Source organism: Podarcis erhardii, assembly GCF_964252035.2.
Source record: "Podarcis erhardii genome assembly, chromosome: 2".
Classification (NCBI taxonomy): domain Eukaryota; kingdom Metazoa; phylum Chordata; class Lepidosauria; order Squamata; family Lacertidae; genus Podarcis; species Podarcis erhardii.
The window spans coordinates 13,468,358-13,493,592 of NC_138498.1; the positions used below are offsets into that span (position 1 = coordinate 13,468,358).

A 25,235-nucleotide genomic window follows, 5' to 3' on the forward strand; every position below is an offset into this window, starting at 1 on the left:
GTTGTTGATCTTCCAAAATTTTCAAAATACTTCTGTGGTTACTCCCTGTCTTGCAGAACCTTACCATGAGAATTAAGTTGGAGGAAGGGCCAGGGCTAGATTCAGGATGGCCGCCACACAGGGTACAGAGTTGAGAGGGTACAAAACAACAACAACAACAACAACAACCACCACCACCACCACCACCACCACCACCACCCTATATTTATATGGGTACCTGCTGAGAAGATCCATAAAAAAGCAACTGTACCAAAAGAAATTATTTTGAAAATAAAATTATTATTTTCTGGGCAGGGGCGGGGGTAAGAATGCCATAGTACCGAAGTCCACCTCTATTTTTTTTTTTTTTTATAATAATTTTTATTGGTTTTACAACATAAAGAAAAAACAAAACAAACATAATGCGACTTCCCCAAACCTCCCCTTCACTGCATCCAAATTTCAAAATTTTTAGCAATTCTTCATCCCATTTTTATATTTAATTCTCTTTAAAAAGAGTTTCTGCTTTATAAATTTCGATTTATAGCTGTAATTCTTAGTGTCCAATCCCCTGACATCTTAACATTCCGAAATTTTACAACAATTTTTAAGATAGATTTTAAATTTTTTCCAGTCCTCCTCCACTGTCTCTTTCTTCTGGTCACGGATTCTGCCGGTCATCTCTGCCAGTCCCATAAATTCAGTCACCTTGGTCTGCCATTCTTCCAGAGTAGGTAATTCTTTAGTCTTCCAATACTTCGCCAAAAGGATTCTTGCTGCTGTTGTTGCGTACATAAAAAAGGTCCTATCTTTCTTTGGTACCAATTGGCCGACCATGCCCAAGAGAAAAGCCTCCGGTTTCTTTACAAATGTCCACTTAAGGATTTTCTTAATTTCATTATAGATCATTTCCCAGTAGGCCTTAATCTTTGGGCAGGTCCACCAAAGGTGGTAAAAAGTTCCTTCACATTCATTACACTTCCAGCAATTGTTATTGGGCAAATGATATATCTTTGCAAGCTTGACTGGGGTCATGTACCACCTATAGATCATTTTCATTATGTTCTCTTTCAGGGCACTACATGCCGTAAATTTAATACCTGTGGTCCATAACTGCTCCCAGTCAGCAAACATAATATCATGACCAATATCTTGTGCCCACTTAATCATGGCTGATTTAACCGTTTCATCTTGTGTGTTCCATTTTAGCAGCAGATTATACATTCTAGACAAATTCTTAGTATTGGGTTCTAGCAATTCTGTTTCTAACTTTGACCTCTCCTTCTGAAATCCTAGTTTTCTGTCCTGCTTAAAAGTTTCATTAATCTGGTAATAATGTAACCAATCTCGGACTTTAGGTTTCAATTTCTCAAAACTCTGTAGTTTCAACTTTTCACCATCATATTCTATAATTTCACAATATTTTGGCCAGTCTGTATCCATGTTCAATCTTTTTACCGCCTTAGCTTCCATTGGTGACAGCCACCTGGGGGTTTTACTTTCAAACAAATCTTTATATCGATTCCATACATTATACAATGCTTTCCTAATAATATGATTTTTAAAATTTCTGTGTACCTTTACCTTGTCATACCATAAATATGCATGCCAACCAAAACTATTATCATAACCTTCCAAGTCCAGAATATCTGTATTCTCAAGAAGTAGCCATGGTTTCAGCCAGCAAAAAGCTGCTGCTTCATAATAAAGTTTTAGGTCCGGCAGGGCAAAGCCCCCTCTATCCTTTGCATCAGTCAAAATCTTGAATTTAATTCTGGGTTTTTTGCCCTGCCAGACAAATTTAGATATATCTTTCTGCCACTTCTTGAAACAGTCCATCTTATCTAAAATTTGCAATGTCTGGAACAAAAACAACAATCTCGGCAATACATTCATCTTAATTACAGCAATTCGGCCTAACAAGGAAAGTCTCAATCTTGACCATATATCGAAATCTTTCTTCACTTCAGCCCAGCATTTCTCATAATTATCTTTAAATAGATTCACATTCTTAGATGTTAAGTTCACCCCCAGATATTTTACCTTTTTAGTAATTTCCAAACCCGTTTCTCTTTGAAAACTATCTTTTTCCCCCACCGTGAGATTTTTTTCCAACACCTTTGTCTTGTGTTTATTCAATTTAAAACCTGCTACCTGACCAAATATTTCAATAAGTTCCAAAACTCTTTTTGTGCTAGTTTCTGGCTGTTGTAGTGTCAAAACTAGGTCATCTGCAAATGCTCTTAGCTTATAATGTTTAGTTCCGACCTGTATACCTTTAACCAGCTGGTCTCTTCTAATCCGAAGTCCACCTCTATATGGGGCTGTAAAATGCAAGTTTATACAAGGTCAGATTATTTGTCCATCTCACCCAGGGTTGTCTACTCTGAGTGGCACTGGATCCTGGACCACTAGCAGAGAGTCCTTCCCATCACCTGTCACCCAGTCCTTTAATCCATAGGTTAAAGGGATTAAACATGGAATTAAGCGTGAGACTTTCTCTATGCAAAGCATGCATTCTAACACTAGAATACAGTCCCTTCTTCCCTGTCTTGTAGTCTAGCAACATGTCTTAACGACTGACCAGCCATAGTCTCAGGGAAGTATATAAGCAATGTGTGCCTTATCTCAAGGACAGCGAAATTTTGTCTCTCCAGATGTTGGTGGACTGCAACTCTCATCATCCCTGACCATTGGTCATGTTGGTTGGGGCAGATGGGAGCTTCCCTGTCCCTTCTTTATACCTTACAATCAATTTGGAAGAGGTTACAGTTCAACTAATTGAAAATGGTTTTCGTTTAGACAATGTGCTGTGGGTGTTCATAGTGTGGTCAATTCTGTCTTAGTCAGGTTGGGTGAATGAGATGAACTTTGTAGGTACATGCTAGAATTAAGAATCAACAGTTCTTAAAGATAAAATTCATGCATTTGCCCAAACTCATTTCTGATGTCAAAGAGAGACAGACAGACAGACAGACAGACAGACACACACACACACACACACACACACTGTAATAGTATTTTTCCTTGCTTTTAGAAGCAGGGTTTGAATTTCACCTCTGGCTGTGATGCCACAAGGTGAGATTTGTGAAACAGCCAGAATGAAATGCAAAACTACTTGAATTTCAAGTCTTTTCAAATTTTGTTTCTGGATACGAAATGGGGACCTTTCCCATGATACAGGGCATGAATTTTTCCAGTAAACCTAAAAAGGCCCTCCCTTTACTACCACAGTTATGTAACAACAAGGCACTGTATGGAAGCAGATAGTTGTTCCAGACCGTATGGTTTACCATCTAATTGAAACCAACAGAACAAAGGGAAGGTGTGGACAGAATTTAACACAGCCAGCAGCCCAGAATAGGAATGGGAAAATAACCTGTTATGTAATGGTTCTGATTCTGTCAGTGAGTGTTGCTGAGATGTGGAAAACATCTCACAGGAAGGTTGAACCCCATGGCGAATGTTGCTCACAGTTCAGTTCCAAGAAGGGGGAAGGTGACAGAAAAGCAGGTTATCAGCAATTGCAAAAACAACGAGACTACCGGTAGTTTAATCCAAGTGAAGTTGTGCAAAAACACCACGTGTTTTCATGGCTCATATTCGTTTCAATAGGGTTTGCTCAATGACTTATCAGTATCAACACACAGTAGTTGCCTTGGCTGCACATCACTTAAAGCCATAAGCTAAATGAAAGATTTAAACTTAAGATGCTAGTGCATCTTGTCAAAATCACAGGTCCTTTGCTCCTCCCCTGCTCTTGTTTCTGGAGTAAAACTGTGCGCTAAGCCATGGTTTTATCTGAACCCGGCTCACAGTTTGTTTCTTTCCAAACAAACCATGCGCTGTAGCTAAGGCTTGTTCTTGGCTTACCACTCCTGCTTTTGGGGAGGTAAACCACAAGCCGAAGTTCGGACATAATGCTGAATAGTAATTTGTTTAATTTATTTATTTCATTAAAAACGTGTATACTGCTCTTCCTTCGAAGATCTCAGGGTAGTTCACAGCGTAAAACTACAAAATAAAAACACAGTACAGTAATCCCAAATAGTAATCACAAACTATATATTCAATTTCCCTTTGCCAAAGATTTTTGCTTTCTTTTTCTCTCTTCCCCACCCCCTTCCCACGTCTAGGAAGAAGCTTCCAATGGCTCCAGCCCCCTGGGAATGTTGACGGACACTTGCCACAAATTGGATTTGACCCTGTTGGGAAAAAGCGGAGGAAAAGCTTGGGAGAGAAACCTTATCTTCTGGGTGTGGAGCCTTTCGCTCCAAAAATCTGGAGCGCAGAAGGCATGGGAGATTCCTATACGGCCACTTTCCCTAACGGGAATGGACTCCTGTCTCCTTCAGCAAGCCCTCAAGCTTCCACCACTTACAGCAATGATTACAGCCCGTTCTCCCATTCCTTCCCAGCCTCCCCAACATCTCAAGACCCATCATCCCTGTTGGTATCCAAAGGGCACCCTTCCTCCGACTGCCTCCCCAGTGTCTACACCTCTTTGGACATGGCACACCCTTATGGCTCCTGGTACAAAGCTGGCATCCACCCGGGCATCTCCACCACTTCTAGCAACCCAACGGCTTCCTGGTGGGACATGCACTCCAACAGCAACTGGCTGAGCTCCCAGCCGCAGTCAGATGGACTTCAGAGCTCCTTGCAGACCATGCCCAGCCAGGCTCCCATCAGCCCCCAGCTGCCCAGTTACACTTCCGAATTCACCACCTTAAACCCTGCTCCATACCCGGCTGTGGGCATCACTTCCTCGTCACACCTTCTCCCTTCAGGTCAACATGTGCTGCCCCAAGAGATGTACAAGCCCAAGCCGGTGGCCAACAACTCCCTGATGGAAGGTGGGATTGGACTGAAGTCCGGAAGAGGCGGCTCCTTTGGGAGTTCGGCAGGCCGGTCGACCTGCGACTGCCCCAACTGCCAAGAGCTGGAGAGGCTCGGGGCCTCGGCAGCCAGCCTGCGGAAGAAGCCCATCCACAGCTGCCACATCCCGGGCTGCGGGAAGGTCTACGGGAAAGCCTCGCACCTCAAGGCCCACCTGCGGTGGCACACCGGGGAGCGCCCCTTCGTCTGCAACTGGCTCTTCTGCGGCAAGCGCTTCACCCGCTCGGACGAGCTGGAGCGCCACGTCCGCACCCACACCCGGGAGAAGAAGTTCACCTGCTTGCTTTGCAACAAGCGCTTCACCCGCAGCGACCACCTCAGCAAGCACCAGAAGACCCACAACGAGATGGGCGTAGGGAAGCCCCCCGAGGGCGAAGCAGAACGGGAAGAGGCGGCCGCAGTGGCCGGTTCTCCCAGCGCCGCCTTGCAGGACGGCCTCCCTGGAGACGAGAAAGACGCCACCAGCCCAGAGCAGAGCAACCTACTGGAGATCTAGGTCACTGGTGCTGAGTGCTCCACCTTTGTTGCGTCACACCACCGACACCCTTTTTTAACTGAGCGAAATAATTTATTTCCCGGGGAAAAGCACAGACGCAAACCTCGTGCCAAACTTCATTTCCCCTCCAACCCCCCAAACGAACTTCGCTGAGAGACCCCTGAAGGTCCACGACTTTGTGGCCAAAGACACAAATATCCGAGCCAAAATCTTGAAGCTAAGTCTCCGGTCATCCTCTGGATGGTTACAACCAAAGCACGTCCCTGCCTTGGTCTCGGCATGGTCACTCAAGGGAATGGACAAGAAATCTGAAGTCGTGCCATGCAGAGTTGGCCAACTAGCAATTAGCAACCTAGCAAACTAGCAACCCCAATAAAGTGGGTTTTTCTCAGGGTATGTATAGGAATCACCTTTTGTCTAGCGTAACCCACTGAGGATTCAGTTTGATTCACCTCCTCTAACTTTGTGCAGTGAACAGCAGTCTTGCAGCAGGTGGAGAGAAGAAGACAGTGAGAGGTCCGGAGCAGCTTTGAGACTAAGGTGGAATACCTGTCTCCACAGAACATACCCCTGGTCCAGAGCTCTTAAAGAGGCAAGCGCGATCTCTAGCTCAGGACATGGCAAATAGGCTTTATAGGTCCAGATTCGGAAGGGGCTGCTGTTCCTTTAAGAATGGCAAGCTAGGGCAAATTCCACTAGAGGCGGCTTTTCAGGTACACTGCAGCACTGATAAGAAAACCCATAACTGGTGACACTCTTAAAGGTACAGAAGCCATCTCCGAGTCTGGACATGCAGTTAACAGTGGGACTAATGGGAAATAGAACTGACGGGTGGAGCATGAATAAATTTGAAGCCCTTTTATATGCGATTGGGAGCCATTGGTTGGGGGTTTGTACAGGTAATGGGAGCTTTGCCATTAAAATCCCATTCAATTTAAAATGAAGCATGTTGCTCTTGGGCAGTAGCAGGCAAGTTCAGAGGACAGTTTTGAAGGGGGATGGATGGGCATCCATTTACACAACCACCTCTCCCTTCTTCACACACAACAAGGGCTCCATCGCTCCCTCTCCTGTCAATGCAAGCCTGGCAAAGGCCATAGCAGAGTGTTGGTGGTATAACATCGCTCCAGAGACGTTGTCTGCCTTTTGCAGGTGCCAGCCATGCCTTTGCTTCTGGTTTAGAATGCATGTACCAAGCTGAGGATCATGGGAATGGAAGCCGTCCACATGGATAAGAGACTATATTCAGACAGTTGGTGGACATGGCCCCTTACTGTTAAAAACGGGACTCTCTTTCCATTGAAATCCAGAGAACGTGGAAATTTCTTCTGATGTATTCTGCTAGATGCACAGAGGTAAAGAGGGTTGGAGAGGAACGAAGGCCATCCACTCTGTAGAAGTCAAGAAGGGGCAAGTTGTCCCACAAAGGTGCTACAAGACCCTTGGAGCTCCCTCTCCCCATGTATTTAATCTAGAAGTATATTTATGCCTTAAATTATGATGACAAATTAACAGAGGGAAGGAGGCAACTAGGTTCTCCAAGAGGCCTCTGTAATGTGAGGCATCTGTTATCTTATCAGGGTAGTCTCTGTTAACTGGGGGACTTGCTCTGTGCAAAACAGCATGATCTATAACTTGCTCGGTTTCTTTTGTTTTTTGTCGCTTCGTAAGGTGAAAAAAATGGAGTATTTATAATCTTGAAATGCTTTTTTTTTGTTTTGTTTAAGTTCTGTGTCGTTTTTTTACGATCCATTGGGATTTTGAAAACCCCTTGTTAATATCAGAAATACGGAGCCAGATTTTCAATTTGCTAAGTGCACATATTCCGGGGGAAAGGGTTTAGTTTGCTTTAAGACCTCTGGCTTAAGCATCAGTGATGGGGAGCCACTGGTACAAGCCCCTATTTTGGGGGGGCAGAGCTGGTCTAAGACATTTTGCCGCTTGTGGCAAAGAAAAGGACTGTGTCCCACATTCCATGTTCAGAAGCTGATTTGACTGGCAGGTGAATCTTATTTCAGTGCTGATGATGAGCCTTCACCATACCTGAGGCTCAGCAGGCTAATTTGGGGGGGTGTAGGACCGGCCATGAGGCATACACAGCTGACCTCCAGCAGAAGAGAGTGGTCAGAAGTAACAAACAGGGGCTATATTTGACATATGCCACCTCTCTCTGCCCAATGGTATGGCCAACTCTGATTTGGGAACAGTGCCTTTCTGTGGACGCATATTGCTGAACTGCTTCCATTTACCTTAGATCAGCCTGCCGTTTCAGGGCTGTTGGAAGTACGACACATTTCAAAGAGGCTGCCATGGAAAATGGCATTCCTGTGTTTGCCACTTTTCTCCTGTAACATTTGGGCACCTTTTTCAGTTTGTGATTTTATGTTGGGTGTTTCTTCCCACATTGTTCATTGGCTGGAAGAGGGTACACATCATCTGATGGTGTCAGCATGCCTAAACATTCTTGGGAGAGTGAGGGCTGCCCATTATTAAGCAAATAAACCAGATACGCTTCAGCATCTGTGTAAGAAGAGAAGTACACTTATTTCAGCAACATAAGTAAAAAAATCTTTTTTTAAAAAAACCAACATTTTGCCTGCTCGGTGGCACATCTCACGTGGATATTTTTTTTAAAAAAACAACAGTTTGGATTTTGCTTGTTTTTAATTTAATTAAGAATAAAATATAAGCTATGTTGTGGGGGAAGCTTAAAGAAACTCGATTCTTATGTTTGGAGGAAAGCACAGTCCAGTGCTTCTGTACCACAATTCAAATAAAATTGCACTCCTAAGGCTTGCAATGTGGCTATTTATGGGTTGGGCCTTTACAGTTGTTAACAGCCTCACAGTCATGCTGGGTAACCCTGAGGTCTACTTTTATTTATTTTTAAAAGCTGCCTTTTGGTCACAAAACAAGCAGGAGAGTTACAACACGCCATTCGAAAATCACATAATAAATCAAACTTGCAACTCACAAGATTAAAAGGGGAAAGAGTCACCGTAGTGGAACTTCCTCTGCAGGGCACAGCTGTAAAGTTTGTTGTGACTTTTAGGAAAGGGATGCACAAGGAGCACACGTATTGGAGCATTACTGGCCAGTTTCCGGTGGAGCACCTGGTGTCTGCCGGTTGCTAGGGCTTCTTCAAAGGATGCTGGACTAGGTGAGGCATGTATGTTTGTAAGAAGACTTTGCACTCGGGATCTATTAAACACAGACTAGGCATGCTTCAGCTGTTTAAGAGCTGCTTAATAGTGCGGCATTCATTCTTGCTTTGTAAAGTTAAGACCACATGGGAGGACCACAGGGATTCTAGAAAAGAAGACTACATGATACTGAAGTCCCCTCGCCCCTGATCTATGGTATTCTGTCAGTTCACAATGGGCAAGTCCAGGGGTCAGCAACCTTTTTCAGCCATGGGCCAGTCCACCATCCCTCAGACCATGTGGTGGGCCAGACTATATTTTTTTTTGGGGGGGGGGTGAATGAATTCCTATGCCCCACAAATAACCCAGAGATGCATTTTAAATAAAAGGACACATTCTACTCATGTAAAAACATGCTGATTCCCAGACCGTCCGCAGGCCGGATTGGGAAGGCGATTGGGCTTCATCTGGCCCTCAGGCCTTAGGTTGCCAGTTCTTCTGCATGTGAACTGAGTATGTACCCTTATACATGCCCCCACAATCCCCTGAAATACAGCAACATTCAGGGCCAGACATGTACAGATTCCTTGGTACTGTAGATGTTCAACTTCCAAGGTGTCTAGCAAATTGGGGTGAGCGTACAAAGGAGAAAACTTCAATGCCAATTTTATTTTTTCATGACTTTGAAAATGGGACAAAAAGGCATCCCGAATGGGACAGGGGACGCTGCTGTTTCTTAAGGGATGGGTGGGGCAGACAGCAGCTGTAGTCCCAGCACTTTTTTGGAGTTTTTTTTTTAAAAAATAATGGTAGCAACTACATTGCCTCATTAGCCTGAGAATCCGTCAGCTTGCCTGTAGGTAACCTCAGTGACTATGAGGTAGATATTGCCTCTGGAGGTCAGCTGGGGGGCCATATGGGATTTTCCTGCGTTTAGTTCCCATAGCAGAGAAGGAATCACACTCCCGCAGGGCAATCATCGCAAAGCCCCCAAACTGTTGTTTGGGAAATGGTGACTACAAGAGATCCCAGCCCCCCTTGGAACAAAGGCCTTCTGTCAGCAAAGCTTTCGCAAAGGCACAATGGACCTTTGTGAAGAGACAAGCTCCCGTCAGAAGGAACAGCAATTACAGCTAACACTAGCCAGCCTTGACTTTAACTCCTTGGGATTCACTATATTGTCCTAGCCCAACCTAAAGGGAATATAAGATGCTCAGCAGGTCCTCTTCCTCACAAGTGATAACTGGGCACCATTGTGGCAACACTGTTGTGTTGCTGTCTGAAACCATCTTTAAAAGGATGGAAGAAGGGTCTATTCTGGGCCAGTGGGCACATTTGGAACTCTGAGAACGTGCCGTGGACACTGTTACAAATGGCTGCTGTGGACGTGTGCCCATTCACAATATGGCAGTGCCCATTTCGCAGAATCGTGGCGAGGCCAAAAGAGCCTGGGTATAATGCAGATGTGAGGTTCTGAGCCCCAAAACACAAAATCACTTCTCTGAACTTACCGTATTTTTCACCCCATAGGACACACCGGCCCATAGGACGCACCTAGTTTTTTTTTGGGGGGGGGGGAAATAAAGAAAAAAAATTATTTCTCCCCCAGCCCCCAGAACAGGCTGCTATCCACAAGCTGTGGGAGAGCTGAGCGACTTCGCGCAGCTCTCCCACGGCTAGCAGAGAGCTGAGCGAAGCCGGAAGCCTGGGGCGTGCTGAGCTCAGCGTGCCCCAAGCTTCTGGTTGCAGGCAAGCTCTTCCCAAGCCATGGGAGAGCTGTGCAAAGTCGCGCAGCTCTCCCACAGCTTGCGGATAGCTTCCTGAAGCCTGGAGAGCAAGAGGGGTCGGTGTGCACCGATCCCTCTCGCTCTCCAGGCTTCAGCGAAAGCCTGCATTCGCCCCATAGGACGCACACACATTTCCCCTTCATTTTTGGAGGGGAAAAAGTGCGTCCTATAGGGCGAAAAATACGGTACATCAAATAGGAAGATCATTCTCAAACCAACTTTCCCCAAACAAAGGCCGCCCCCTGTGAAGTCTGTTGTGCTAGCAGAATAGCAGCATTGGCTATGACCCAAGCCAGATTTCTTCCTCACCTCCGCTGATGTTTCCTCACAGTTTAAAGCACTGCTCCTCAATGACTGGTTCTCCACAGTATGTCAGATGTTACAAGTCCAATATACAAAGCCCATCATAAACTATGAAACGATCCCCCACCAAAAAAATACACACTTCTCTTCCACTCTTTTCCTGCAGCCTGATCTCCTTTAGATGCTGAGACAGAACTGGGGAAAGCAAAGTGGGAAAGTCTACTGAAAGCCGATCAAGAGGGAACACAATACCATTACCAGCATAAAGGCACCGCAAGATTTTTACTGACCAAGATCCCATCTAGTCCAGCATCTGCAGCAGCCGTTCCAACAGGATATACAGCCGTACCTTGGAAGTCAAACAGAATCCATTCCGGAAGTCTGTTCAATTTCCCAAACATTTGAAAACCAAAGCGTGGTTTCTGATTGGCTGCAGGAAGCTCCTGCAGCCAATCAGAAGCCACGGAAGCCCCATCGAACGTTCGGCTTCCTAAAGAATGTTCAAAAACCGGAACAGTCACTTCTGGGTTTCGATCGTTCGGGAGCCAAAACATTCGAGAACTAGGCTGTTCAGCTTCTAAGGTATGACTGTATATATATATATAGGAAAGGGAGAGAGATGGGACTGCAGAACCTGTCCATCACCCCTGCTGAAAGGCTAGCAACTCATTTCAAGAACTGAGTAAACAAGAACTAGTGTGTGAGTTTGCTCTTTTCCTCCTCACTCCCAACCCTTTTTCCTTTTGTGTCATGTCTTTTAGACTGTATACCTGAGAGTAGGAAAGGGCTGTCTCATCACTGATACTTGTAGACTGAAAAGCAGGATAAAAATGCTTTGGTGAATTAACGAATTCATCAATTAATATAAATTAAGGCCATAGCCCTCTCCTGCTGTCACTCCCAGCTGCTGGCATTCTGTCTCTGAACGTGAAGACTTTGCGTAGCTTCCATTGCTAATAGCCACTAAAAGACCTACCCTTCATGATTTTTTTTCCTGGTCCCCCTTTGAATCATTCTCAGGTTGCAACCCGTACAAACTTGGGGGAAATTCACACTGAACTCCAGCAGAAAACAAACTGCCTTGGAAAGTAGTGGACTTTCTTTTGTTAGAGGTTTTTAAGCAGAGGCTGGATGATGACCACCTATCAGGGATGCTGTAGTAAAGGAGTTCCTGCATCAGAAATAGCGAGTTGGACTAGATGACCTTTGAGTTACCCTCCCACTTCTATAATTTTATGTCCTATTTCTGAGAATGCATAGGACTGCAGCGTGAGCCGGTGGATTCCAAAAAATATGCATTGTGTGAAGTGCTTTATTTTGTCTTTTCTGGATCTACTACCAATTGATTTCACTGGGTGATCCCATGCCCACTAAATTCTGTAGGCTTCCAGGTCTGTTTGTTATTTGGCAGGTATATCAAATTAACTTGGAGTTTTCATTCTAACATTTTGTAACTGCTATTTAGTTACATATGGGAATAAAGGAGGTGGTGAGGCTTTTTATGGAACTGAAGAGACTTCAATGAAGAAAAGGTGAATTTAGGCACCATTCAGGGCACATGGAAAACAGCCATATTTCAAAAAGTAAAATCCCCTGAAAGTTGTTGAGATTTTTTAAAGACAAGCACCAAAGTTCGTTTTTTTACAAAAACGCAAAAAGACGCGATTTTTCGCTATCAGTTTCGCTACCTTCCACCTTTGAAATCCCAGTAATGTCTGGGAAAATATGCCAGCACTAGCAGGGAGGAGGTTCAAATGTACTATAGCATGGGTAGGCAAACTAAGGCCCGGGGGCCGGATCTGGCCCAATCACCTTCTAAATCTGGCCCGTGAACAGTCAGCATGTTTTTACATGAGTAGAATGTGTCCTTTTATTTAAAATGCATCTCTGGGTTATTTGTGGGGCATAGGAATTCGTTCTCCTCCCCCCCCCAAAAAAATACAGTCTGGCCCCCCACAAGGTCTGAGAGACAGTGGACCGGCCCCCTGCTGAAAAAGTTTGCTGACCCTTGTACTATAGTATTGGGGGGAAATGCAATTTTCCCACTGTTCAGGACTGCATCAATATGCCCCCATGTGGCAAAAACAAGAAATCTAAGTATGCCAGGGGAGCAGAATTGCATGCACATTTCACAGCTCTATTCTATCAGTGCTTACTCAGAAGTAAATCCCCTTGAGTTCAGTGGGACTTAAAGGTAAAGGTAAAGGGACCCCTGACCATTAGGTCCAGTCGTGACCAACTCTGGGGTTGCGGCGCTCATCTCGCTTTCTTGACCAAGGGCTTCCGGGTCCAGCTTCCGGGTCATGTGGCCAGCATGACCTAAGCCGCTTCTGGTGAACCAGAGCAGCGCACAGAAACGCCGTTTACCTTCCCGCCGGAGCGGTACCTATTTATCTACTTGCACTTTGACGTGCTTTTGAACTGCTAGGGTGGCAGGAGCAGGGACCGAGCAATGGGAGCTCACCCCGTCGCGGGGATTCGAACAACCGACCTTCTGATCGGCAAGTCCTAGGCTCTGTGGTTTAACTCACAGCACCACTTTAACTCACAGTGCCACAGTGGGACTTATTTCCAGGTAAATACTTATAGGATCACATCTTCAATTCCTCTTAATCTTAATGTTTCCTTTACCCCATTGGACAGTCGTAACCTTACTTAAGATGGGCTGTGCCAGTAGCATTATAACTGCCTTTTGAAGCAAGATTAATAGATAGGGAGAAGGAATGAAAAGGACAGAACTAGGCAGAAAGAGAAAAGGTGACAACAGAATTAAATAAATGAAACAGGGGTCACATGCTGCAGCCTGGGGTTAAAAGGAGGTTCTGCATTTGGAAAAAATTAAGTCCGCTGCTTCAGTCTTTACCCTGAGCTCTCCTTTTGCCTCCTTTTGTGGACACGATCCTGCCAATACTTCTCTTTGGTCCAGATCCTGGAAAGTTTTACCAACTTTTTGGGTAGCTCATACCCACGCAGTCACATGTCGATGTAACAACACGGGCAAAGAGGCAGAAACAAACAAACCAGGACATGTTTATTTGAGGCTTCCAATCTACAATGGGAAATAAGTCTCTGACATTCAGATGTGCTCCTAAATACTACCCAGTTCCCTGAGACAAAAGTGTGAAAAAACCGCTCTCCCTATAGTGGCAGGCTTGCTAATTTTTAATATTTGTTCTGACACTTCGGGGGGGGGGGGTGGTATAGAAATCTACGGTTTTTGCATGGCGAATGTAGCCTTCTGTATAAAACTGGAATCACATCCATTTGTTCTGCCTATTTTTAGCCTCAGGTCCCTCTGGCATGTTGTCGACCTGGAACATTGCCCATGAATGCAGACCCCAGGTCACAGAAAAGTTCCCCACTCCTATTGTAGGAGCAGGGACAACAATCCTTGAAAAAACCAGTCATAGAACACATTTCAGCGAAGGACCATAGAATTGTAGAGCTGCAAAGGACCGCAAGGGTCATCTAATCCAACCCCCTGTGATTCAGGGATCTTTTGCCTAGTGTGGGCTCGAACACACAACCTTGAGATGAATAGTCTTGTGCTTTAGCAACTGAGCTATCCCTGGCCTTTAAGGGAAGTTGCTTTGGAATGCAATGGAGCTAATGGCATGGCAGCAAGGCCAGTTTGCAAAATTAAAAAGAGCAAACTGGCAATCGTACGCAACGATGAAAAGGAAAATTGTCCTGGTTCTGAAATCTGTGCAGGGCTTTTGGCCAGAAACCCCAATCTGCAGAATGAGCAGGACGACAACAAGCCACAGCAGAGCTGGCTTACTACAGTTTACACATTGCTATATAATACGGTGGGGGGGGGGAGAGGGGGAGATAAGATCATGATGCTTAAGAGTCTAACATTACCAAACTGCACCGCCTGATAAAATGCTTCCCTCGCACCTCCAGAAAGAAGCCTCTGGCTTAAGGCATCTGCTGCCTGCAAACACCGCCCAGCCTCCCTCTGGGGCGAAGTCTCCCATGGCGGTTCCAGCAGCCTTCAAAGCGCTCACCAGAACGACCTCTGCGTGGACCACCCACCGTTAATGTACAGTAGCCAGGCGCAGCTGGGAGCACATCTGTTCTTCCTTTGCCTTATGCGAAAACACATGGCCACGTGCAGCCCTCGCCTCTAACCCCACGGAAGCCCTGAGCTGGAAGGAAATCGGTACGTCGTGAAGGAGTCCAACCCACGGCCTTAAGACAGGATATCCTAGCTCTAAAGGATCCCTGACAGATGCTTGCCCAGTTCCCTGCCCCCAGCCCAAATCCTTGAGGAAAGGAAGGCACAGGAATTCCCTAAGCAGCTTCCAATTCCATTCCACGGGATAAACCCTGCTTCTTCTTCTTCTTCTTCTTCTTAATAATAATAATAATAATACCCCGCCCATCTGGCTGAGTTTCCCCAGCCACTCTGGGCGGCTCCCAATCAAATGTTAAAAACAGTACGGCATTAAATATTAAAAACTTCCCTAAACAGGGCTGCCTTCAGATGTCTTTGAAAGATAGGATAGCTGCTTATTTCCTTCACATCTGAAGGGATGGTGTTCCACAGTGGGTGCCACCACCGAGAAGGCCCTGTGCCTGGTTCCCTGTAACCTCACTTCTCGCAATGAGAGAACCACCAGAAGGCCCTCGGAGCTGGACCTCAGTATCTGGGATGGATGATGGGGGTGGAGATGCTCCTTCAGGTATACAGGACCGAGGCTGTTTAGGGCTTGAAAGGTCAGCACCAACACTTTGAATTGTGCTCAGAATCATACTGGGAGCCAATGCAGATCTCTCAGGACTGGTGTTATGTGGTCCCGGCGGCCACTCCCAGTCACCAGTCTAGCTGCCGCATTCTGGATTAATTGCAGTTTCCGGGTCACCTTCAAAGGTAGCCCCATGTAGAGCGCATTGCAGTAGTCCAAGTGGGAGATAACTAGAGAATGCACCACTCTGGGGAGACAGTCTGCGGGCAGGAAGGGTCTTAACCTGCGTACAACAACAGGCTTCTTCCACAACACACAACACACAACACCCTAATATTTACACTATGAACTGTACTTACTAGGGTGGAGCTCCACTGCGCTTTTTTAAATAGGATGTTTTGCAAAAGGGGGAATAATTTCAGGGACATGCAAACAGGGGTGCAAGCGTCTACTGCCCTTAAAGCAGTGTAGCCTTATGAGGCTTTGCCCTCGGGTGGGAAAAATATTGCGCCTGGGAAAGGGAAGTGGGAGTCAACAGACACTCAAGGAATAGTTTCGGAGAAAAGGCTTTTATTTCTACCATCCATGAACTGGTAGAAGGAGCAAGTGTGATAAGTCACAAAAAGCATGCACGAAGTTCACAATCATGTGCACAAGCATATATACCCCTTTCCAATTCCCTCCTCCTTTCTCCTCCCTTTCCAGGAGTCCTGCCCCATGAGTTCCTCTGAGCATGAACAGAAAGCTGTCTTGGAACTATTGGGACTCTTGGCACCCTTCCCAGGAAAAGGGGTTTCAGAGTGTTCAAATATGTTTCAATCTCTTGTTCTAGCATGGTTCCCGGACAGAAAGTACAGTGGTGCTCCACAAGACGAATGCCTCGCAAGACGAAAAACTCGCTAGACGAAAGAGTTTTCCGACTTTTGAGGTGCTTTGCAAGACGAATTTCCCTATCGGCTTGCTTCGCAAGACGAAACGTCGGGCGAGTTCTTGCGAGTTTTTTCCCTTTCCCCCCCTTTTTCTAAGCCGCTAAGCCACTAATAGCCGCTAAGCCACTAAACCGCTAATAGCGCTAATCCGCTAATAGCCGTGCTTCGCAAGACGAAAAAACCGCAAGACGAAGAGACTCGCGGAATGAATTAATTTCGTCTTGCGAGGCACCACTGTAAGTTGCAATGTGGTTCTTTAGCAAGGCCAGAAGGCATGAGAAAGGCCTGAGAAACAATGGACTGGTCTCTACCTTTCGTTACAGCAGAGCGGATTGTTTCTGATGCTTAGCTGCTGAGAAAATGATTTTGAAAAGCTTTGAGAAGCTTTGAGCCTGCTTTGGTGGGGGGTGACTTCGGGCCTAGGTGAGGTCACCTGTCCTCACCTTCCTTCAGCAGGAATAGGGAAACTCCATCTCTCCAGGTGATGCTACACTACAACTCCCATCATCCCTGGCCATTGGCCATGCTGGCTGGGGCTGATGGGCGGTGGAGTCCAACAACATCTGGCGGGCCACAGGTTCCTTGCTTTAGAGCAGTGGTTCCCAAAGTTGAGCCTCCAGCTGTTTCTGGACTACAACTCCCAACATCCCTAGCTAGCAGGGATGATGGAGATTGTAGTCCAAAACAGCTGGAGAGTGTTTTTGCTTTAAAGTGTCATGGTGACACTGTGAAGGTGGAGAATTGACAAAAGAAAAGGAAGGATTGCAATTTTGCAGCAAAAAAAGCAGGCAAACTAAGGCCCGGGGGCTGGATCCAGCCCAATCGCCTTCTAAATCCGGCCCGCGGATGGTCCAGGAATCAGTGTGTTTTTACATGAGTAGAATGTGTCCTTTTATTTAAAATACATCTCTGGGTTATTTGGGGGGCATAGGAATTTGTTCCTTTCTCCCCCCAAAATATAGTCCGGCCCCTCACAAGGTCTGAGGGACAGTGGACTGGCCCCTTGCTGAAAAAGTTTGCTGACCCCTGCTCTAAGGGGCTTCATTGGACTTAAATCAACCTTAATGCACTCCCCTGCCCCTTTCTCCAAAATAGAACTTCTCAGTGTGAAAAATGGAAGCTTCTGAAAACTTGGTTCAACCCTTCCGCCTATCTTTCTGCATTTTACCCCTTCTTGTGTGATCCATATGGCAAATGTTTGGACACTGTCAGATCCCTCCTCCCACCATTGCACAGATCCTCCGCAAGCCAAATCGAACGATGCATATTCTTGCGAGTTAGCATGTGAAGGAGCTGATAGGCTGCTTGCTGACAGGCGAATTCCGACCATAGAAACATAATTGGTAGAGAAGGCCCTGTGTGACATCATTTCCCCTTCTCTCTTCAAAGAAGTATTTCCTGTTCCTTCCCTCTCTCTCTTCCTCTTCAACCAGCGATGGGAGCAAACAGCCTGAGGCTGCTTATACTGTGTTGTTGTTGTTGTTTTGTCGTTTAGCCATGTCCAACTCTTCGTGACCCCATGGACCAGAGCACGCCAGGCACTTCTGTCTTCCACTGCCTCCCGCAGTTTGGTCAGACTCATGTTTGTAGCTTCGAAGACACTATCCAACCATCTCGTCCTCTGTCGTCCCCTTCTCCTTGTGCCCTCCATCTTTCCCAACATCAGGGTCTTTTCCAGGGAGTCTTCTCTTCTCATGAGGTGGCCAAAGTATTGGAGCCTCAGCTTCACAATCTGTCCTTCCAGTGAGCACTCAGGGCTGATTTCCTTAAGAATGGATCGGTTTGTTCTTCTTGCAGTCCATGGGACTCTCAAGAGTCTCCTCCAGCACCATAATTCAAAGGAATCAATTCTTCGGCGATCTGCCTTCTTTATGGTATAAGTATTTCGCCTGCATTTATTTTGCTGCTGCGGCTGCTGCTGCTGCTAACAAATGCATGACTGTGAGTAAGTAAATTGCATTTTTAAACTTACTTCTCAGTCTGTTGTCTAATTCTTCGTTACGTGGGATAAGAAAGGGGGAGCCGGTTGGCTTCACAGCTGGACTTAATTAAAAGAAGGCATCACAGCCGATTCTTGTGCTTTCAACTTTTCTGCTAAGGAGGGGACTTTGAACTCTTCTCAGCCCCACATTTTAAACAAAGTGGTAAGTTGATCTCTTTGTATGATCAACCCGAACACGTGGGGGCCTAGAGGGATAAATTGCAATTCATATATTCTCTCCCACCTATTAAAACTCATCTCACAAGGAGAGGCTGCAGCTCAGTAGTGGAGCACACACGTTGCATGCTAAAGTTCCCAGGTTCAAGCCTAAAATCTGTAGGTAGGGTAGCTAAAGAATCCTGTCTCAAACCCTGGAGAGCCACTAGAAAACACTGAGATAGCAAAATAGTGTGACTAGGTACAAGGCAGCAGCAGGTTAATTGCTCCGCCCACTTTTGCCTCTGGCCCCGCCCACCTCCGGCATATGGCCCCCAGGAAGCAGACCAGACGGGGATGTGGCCCTCAGTCTTAAAATAAGGTTCCTTGCCCTTTGGCTCAGGTCAGGGACATAAAAATATATTCGCCTGCTGCTAGAAATACATCAAACTAGGCGCCAGGTGCAGCTCCCTCAGAAGAGCATTCCCCACAAATGGGGGCTACCACCGAGAAGGCCTTGCTGCTCCAACACCCCCGCCACATCTGCCCTCCATCCCCAACTGTTTCCTTTCTTTTTCCAATTTTTTTAATTGATTTTCAATATTTATCTCCAAAAATAACAACAAAACACACAACATAGAAAAACATACGACACTACAACAAACTAAATACACAAACACACAAATTTTCTCTTCAAATACCCAACTCTCATCACATTGATAACTGACTTCCTCGAGTCCCCTCTAACTGAATTTCATTATACAGTGGTGCCCCGCAAGACGAACGCCTCGCAAGACGGAAAACCCGCTAGACGAAAGGGTTTTCCGTTTTGGAGGCGCTTCGCAAGACGAATTTCCCTATGGGCTTGCTTCGCAAGACGACAGCCCATAGGGAAATCTCCAGGACAGCGGGGAAGCGCAGCTCGTCTTCCCCGCTGTCCTCGGACCTCCTCCGAAGCCTGGCGGCGGGGCGGGGACACCTCCTCCCGCCGCCGGGCTTCGGAAGGATGCCCCGATGCCGGGCGGCGAGGCGGGAACGCCTCCCCCCGCCGCCCGGCATCGGAACGATGTCCCGAAGCCGAGCGGCGGGGCGGGAAAGTCTCCCCCCGCCGCCCGGCATCGGAACGATGTCCCGAAGCCGGGCGGCGGGGCGGGAACGCCTCCCCCCGCCGCCCGGCTTCGGGGCGGGAAAGCCTCCCCCCGCCGCCCGGCTTCGGGGCGGGAAAGCCTCCCCCCGCCGCCCGGCTTCGGGGCAGGAACGCCTCCCCCCGCCGCCCGGCTTCGGGGCATCGTCCCGATGCCGGGCGGCGGGGCGAGAAAGCCTCCCCCCACCGCCTGGCATCGGAACGATGTCCCGAAGCCGGGCGGCGGGGCCGCGAAGCCTGGGCGCGCTGGCAACTCTCCGCAAGGAGCGCCCAGGCTTCGTCCCCCCTGCTTGCCTTCCCAGGGGCTTTTAAATCGCCCGGACAGCGGAGAAGTCCTCCGCTGTCCCGGGCGATTTTAAAATGCCGCCAGAAGAGGTCGGGGGAAGGCGGTTTCCATAGGAACGCATTAATTGATTTTCAATGCATTCCTATGGAAAACCGTGCATCGCAAGACGAAAAACTCGCAAGACGAAGAGACTTGCGGAACGAATTAATTTCGTCTTGCGAGGCACCACTGTATCACCTACATAACAGTTCTCCAAATTCATATTTCTAATATTAACTCCTTTCATTTACTAACCTCTTCTTCTTTATTAATTCTAATCCTTAATATTCACTACTACCTAATCCTATTCTCTCCCTAGGCCTATTTGTTACTTCCAAGAATTTTCTATTTTATCTTATATCACAATATTTAGCTAAATATTCTTTGAATTAATTCCTATCCTCTTATGTCTCCTCTTTCTAGTCTCGGATTCTTCCAGTCACGTCGGCCAGCTCCAAAAAGTCCAACATCTTCATCTGCCATTCTTCTATTGTTGGTATTTCTTGTGATTTCCAATTTTTGGCTAATAAAATTCTAGCCGCTGTAGTGGCATACAAATGCAGTCTAACATCTTTTTTGGGCAATTCCAATCCTATTATTCCAAGTAGAAAGGCTTCTGGTTTCTTAATAAAAGTATCACTTCACCTGGTGCTTGCCCTGAAAGAAGCGAGGGAGTATGAGGTAGGAACCGGGGAAGCTTGTTGTTGTTTAGTCGTTTAGTCGTGTCCGACTCTTCGTGACTCCATGGACCAGAGCACGCCAGGCACTCCTGTCTTCCACTGCCTCACGCAGTTTGGTCAAACTCATGCTGGTAGCTTCGAGAACACTGTCCAACCATCTCGTCCTCTGTCGTCCCCTTCTCCTTGTGCCCTCCATCTTTCCCAACATCAGGGTCTTTTCCAGGGACTCTTCTCTTCTCATGAGGTGGCCAAAGTATTGGAGCCTCAGCTTCAGGATCTGTCCTTCCAGTGAGTATTCAGGGCTGATTTCCTTCAGAATGGATAGGTTTGATCTTCTTGCAGTCCATGGGACTCTCAAGAGTCTCCTCCAGCACCATAATTCAAAAGCATCAATTCTTCAGCGATCAGCCTTCTTTGTGGTCCAGCTCTCACTTCCATACATCACTACTGGGAAAACCATAGCTTTAACTATACAGACCTTTGTTGGCAAGGTGATGTCTCTGCTTTTTAAGATGCTGTCTAGGTTTGCCATTGCTTTTCTCCCAAGAAGCAGACGTCTTTTAGTTTCGTGGCTGCTGTCACCATCTGCAGTGATCATGGAGCCCAAGAAAGTAAAATCTCTCACTGCCTCCATTTCTTCCCCTTCTATTTGACAGGGGGTGATGGGACCAGCGGCCATGATCTTTGTTTTTTTTATGTTGGGCTTCAAACCATATTTTGCGCTCTCCTCTTTCAACCACATTAAAAGGTTCTTACTTTATACCAAGTCAGACTATTGAGCTGCCTGGACTCTGGAGGTGCTTGGAGTTTGAGGCCCGTCAGGCAAAAGATGGTACAAAACAGGACTGGCGAGGGGAGAGGTCTGGGAAGAGCCCAGAGCGCCAGATAATGAGGCTTGGAAGACCATATTCGGCCCCCAGGTCAGAGGTTCTCCACTCCTTTAAATAAATATATAAATACCAATATATAAATATATAAATACCAATAGGACAACTGCTATGCTTTTTCTCCTAATGTTTCCCCTACATCTGCCTCTCTGTATTTTACTCTCTCTCTCTTTCCCCTCTTCCCTCTGGCCTGTTTCAAATCTCTGAACGCTGCTAGCATATTCCCTCTTCCCTCATATCAAATTTCCACATGCCTCGTGCCTCAAAGCTTAAGATGGAAGCTACAAAGTGCAAGGCGGTTTTTTTATAGCAACCTATCACTTGCGGAACTACCTCCAGAGAGATGAGATACCTCCTTTCTCGGTGTAAGATTCCCGCATTGCAAGGGGTTGGACTTAATAATAATAATAATAATAATAATAATAATAATAATATGGTCCATTCCAACTCTACAATTCTATTATTCTTTCTCCCCAAAATCCTTTGCAATAATATACCGTATTTTTCGCTCTATAAGACGCACCAGACCACAAGACGCACCTAGTTTTTGGAGGAGGAAAACAAGAAAAAAAATATTCTGAATCTCAGAAGCCAGAACAGCAAGCAGGATCGCTGTGCAGTGAAAGCAGCAATCCCTCTTGCTGTTCTGGCTTCTGGGATAGCTGCGCAGCCTGCATTCGCTCCATAAGACGCACACACATTTCCCCTTACTTTTTACGAGGGAAAAAGTGAGTCTTATAGAGCAAAAAATATGGTAATACGAGTGTTTGGTTGTTGTTGTTGTTGTTTTTAAACATGCTGTTGTTTATGCTTTCGTTTTGTTTCGAAATATTGCTGATTGTATCACTTTACTGGATATTTTATTGTTCTGCACTTGTTTTCTGTGAGGTTGTGACCTCATCTTATGGAGAAAGCTGGGCTATAGATAGAGTAAAAAACATCAACCAAACAAAAAACATTTTCTTTAGGACAAACGTACCCAGTTTATTTGGCTTTTCCTCATAAAATCTGATTGCCAGGCCACAAGCCAGAGATCCTGCCGTTACGTTTACAAATTCAGAGACGGCAGAAAGGCACAGGGTTACATTTCTGAAAGAAAGGCATTCAGAATACAGTTCCAAAAAAGGCACGGTAAAGATTAGCACTGCTGTCTGTGGAGAAGTATTTTGTGAATTTGCTTGGGAAGACAGTTGCTACATCCCATAAATCCCACTTTGCTTACATATGCCAGTAGAATGGACCTTCCTATTTCTCACAAATATGCCATGAACTGCCCTGAGATCTATGAGTATAGGGTAGTATACAAATATTATTATTATTATTATTATTATTATTATTATTATTATTATTCTACCCCACCCATCTGACTGGGAGGCTTCCAACATATATAAAAACATAATAAAACATTAAACATAAAAAACCCACTTCCCCATACAGGGCTGCCTTCAGATTTCTTCTAAAGGTTGTATAGTTACAGTTACTTATCTCCACACCCACAAATATTTATCAGATGAAAATAGGGACGTTCTAAGGAGTGGGTCATTCCAGGATCATATCAGAATCTAGATGGAATTTACACACTTAAAGAACACGCTGTGGAATTTTTAAAAAAGAAAAAAAGGTTTTGAAAAATACATTGAATTTGGCATAGCTCACTGTCACTGTCTAGTGTCGCATTTGTATACTGCGCTTCAGAACACATTTAAAACATTTTATTTGCAGCTGTATAGCTTGGTCCCGGGACGACTTCTGTAAATCAGGGACCGCCCCTGGAAAATAGCGACAATTGGAAGGTCTGCTGTGAACCATGAAGCTCCCATTTTTAATTCACCCCCCATAAGGTCCTGTTGTTATGGCCTTATGAGGTAAAGGTAAAGGGACCCCTGACTGTTAAGTCCAGTCACAGACGACTCTGGGGTTGCAGCACTCATCTGGCTTTAACAGCCGAGGGAGCTGACATTTGTCCGCAGTCAGTTTTTCTGGGTCATGTGGCCAGCATGACTAAGCTGCTTCTGGCGAAACCAGAGCAGCACACAGAAACGCCATTTACCTTCCCACCGGAGCGGTACCTATTTATCTACTTGCACCTGCGTGCTTTCGAACTGCTAGGTGGGCAGGCGCTGGGACCAAGCAACAGGAGCTCACCCCATCGCAGGGATTCGAACCGCCGACTTTCTGATCGGCAAGTCCTAGGCTTTGTGGTTTAGACCACAGCGCCACCCAGTGGCGTTTAGTGAATCCCAGTAGAGTACAGTGGTAAGTACTTAATTCGTTAAGTACTTAATTCGTTCTGGAGGTCTGTTCTTAACCTGAAACTGTTCTTAACCTGAAGCACCATTTTAGCTAATGGGGCCTCCTGCTGCTGCTGCTGCGCCGCCGCTGCACGATTTGTGTTCTCATCCTGAAGCAAAGTTCTTAACCCGAGGTACTATTTCTGGGTTAGCAGAGTCTGTAACCTGAAGCGTATGTAACCTGAAGTGTACGTAGCCGAAGGTACCACTGTATCTCTCTCTCTCAGACTCCAACCCACCATATTATTTTATTACTGTATTTTAATATTTTTTTGGAAGCCGCCCAGAGTGGCTGGGGAAGCCCAGTCAGATTATTATTATTATTATTATTATTATTATTATTATTAAAAAATACTAAGCTGGCCTACCTTTCAGGGTTATCATGCAGAGTGAATGAGTACTTTGAACACCCTGAAGTGTTACGTATGAATTGCAAACGTTAGATGAATGGTCTCTGCCACGTACCTGGTAGATGGGGCGCAACATCTCTGGAAATGTTACGTGCGCCCCCTTCCCCATCCTTGGCTAAGGTTTTCAAGGCCTCCTCCAAAGTCAAGCTTGTGTGCTGGGTGGCTCCATAGGGGCTGAGCCGTGCCAAGCGAAGTTTGCCGCAGGCCGGCTCTTCACAGCGCCTTGGGCTCCAGCCAGCCCTTTGATCTGTGGGAGTTTCATTTTGGGGCTTTTTTGGTTTCTGAAAGATTAAAAAAAGAGAGAGAGAGAGAGAGAGAGAGAGAGAGGCCTTCAATTCATCAGCATCTCTTTCTGCCAGTACAAATACAGAAGAGGGAGCGGGCAGGGGCGGGTGGGATCAACTGCAACGCTGGCTAGGCTGCAGCGGAGAGACACATGCAAATGGTTACAACTGCTGCTCCTGACAAGATTCCTGGTGATAGGATTCCCTGGGGGATGCCCTGATGCTGATGACAGGCATCAAATTCTTCTCTCCTTCTTCCTCTGCTAGGTCATAGCACCGTTATGGCATTACGCTTTGAGCCTGGGCTCCTCCAGATGTTTATTTGCACACAAAAAAGGTTGTTTGTTATCTCTCTCTCTCTCTCTCTCTCCCCACCGCCACCCTTTTCCGTTGGTTGCCTGAAATATACTTGGAGCCGAGTGTGGATTTCATTCTCTTTGTTCAGCTCTTAGTAGTGAGGAATGAAAGTTCCCCCCAAAGTATCTGCTTTATATACATTATTTACACAATGGGTCGCACGTGATTGGCTATTTCTGGGATTTTCCTGTAGGCCAATCAGGTTGCGGATTCACTTCCACCTGGAGCTGGATTGGGTGGCTCCTGCGGACCAATCATACTGCTGCATTGTTCCAGGACCAATCAGACTGCTGCATTCTGGACCCTATTGTTCTAGGACCAATGAGACTGCTGCTTTTTGGATCTTATTCAACTCAGTACATAACATTGCCGTTCCACAATTTCTGGTGCAATCATCCCGTCCCTTTGCTAGCTGCAAAAAACGTCTATAAGGAAAAGTAACAGAAAATTGCACTGGAGATAAGCGACCAAATCTCAAAGATGCTAGGGAGTT

The 25,235-nt window shown here is 46.1% G+C and overlaps 1 protein-coding gene and 1 long non-coding RNA gene across 2 annotated transcripts in view; both read left to right on the forward strand.

The window, feature by feature from the left end:
* The window catches only part of LOC309334636, a 115,344-nt gene that overhangs the window by 35,908 nt on the left and 54,201 nt on the right, over nt 1–25,235 (forward strand). The window lies entirely within an intron of this gene.
* SP7 (Sp7 transcription factor) lies at nt 4,138–5,711 on the forward strand. The gene has a single exon (XM_081849034.1). It carries the CDS (start codon nt 4,277–4,279, stop codon nt 5,372–5,374), a length of 1,098 nt encoding a protein of 365 aa, XP_081705160.1. The 5' UTR covers nt 4,138–4,276; the 3' UTR covers nt 5,375–5,711.

Excerpts from the sequence above, each read along its gene's own strand:
- SP7 (XM_081849034.1), top strand. The coding sequence starts at position 4,277 with ATGGGAGATTCCTATACGGCCACTTTCCCTAACGGGAATGGACTCCTG.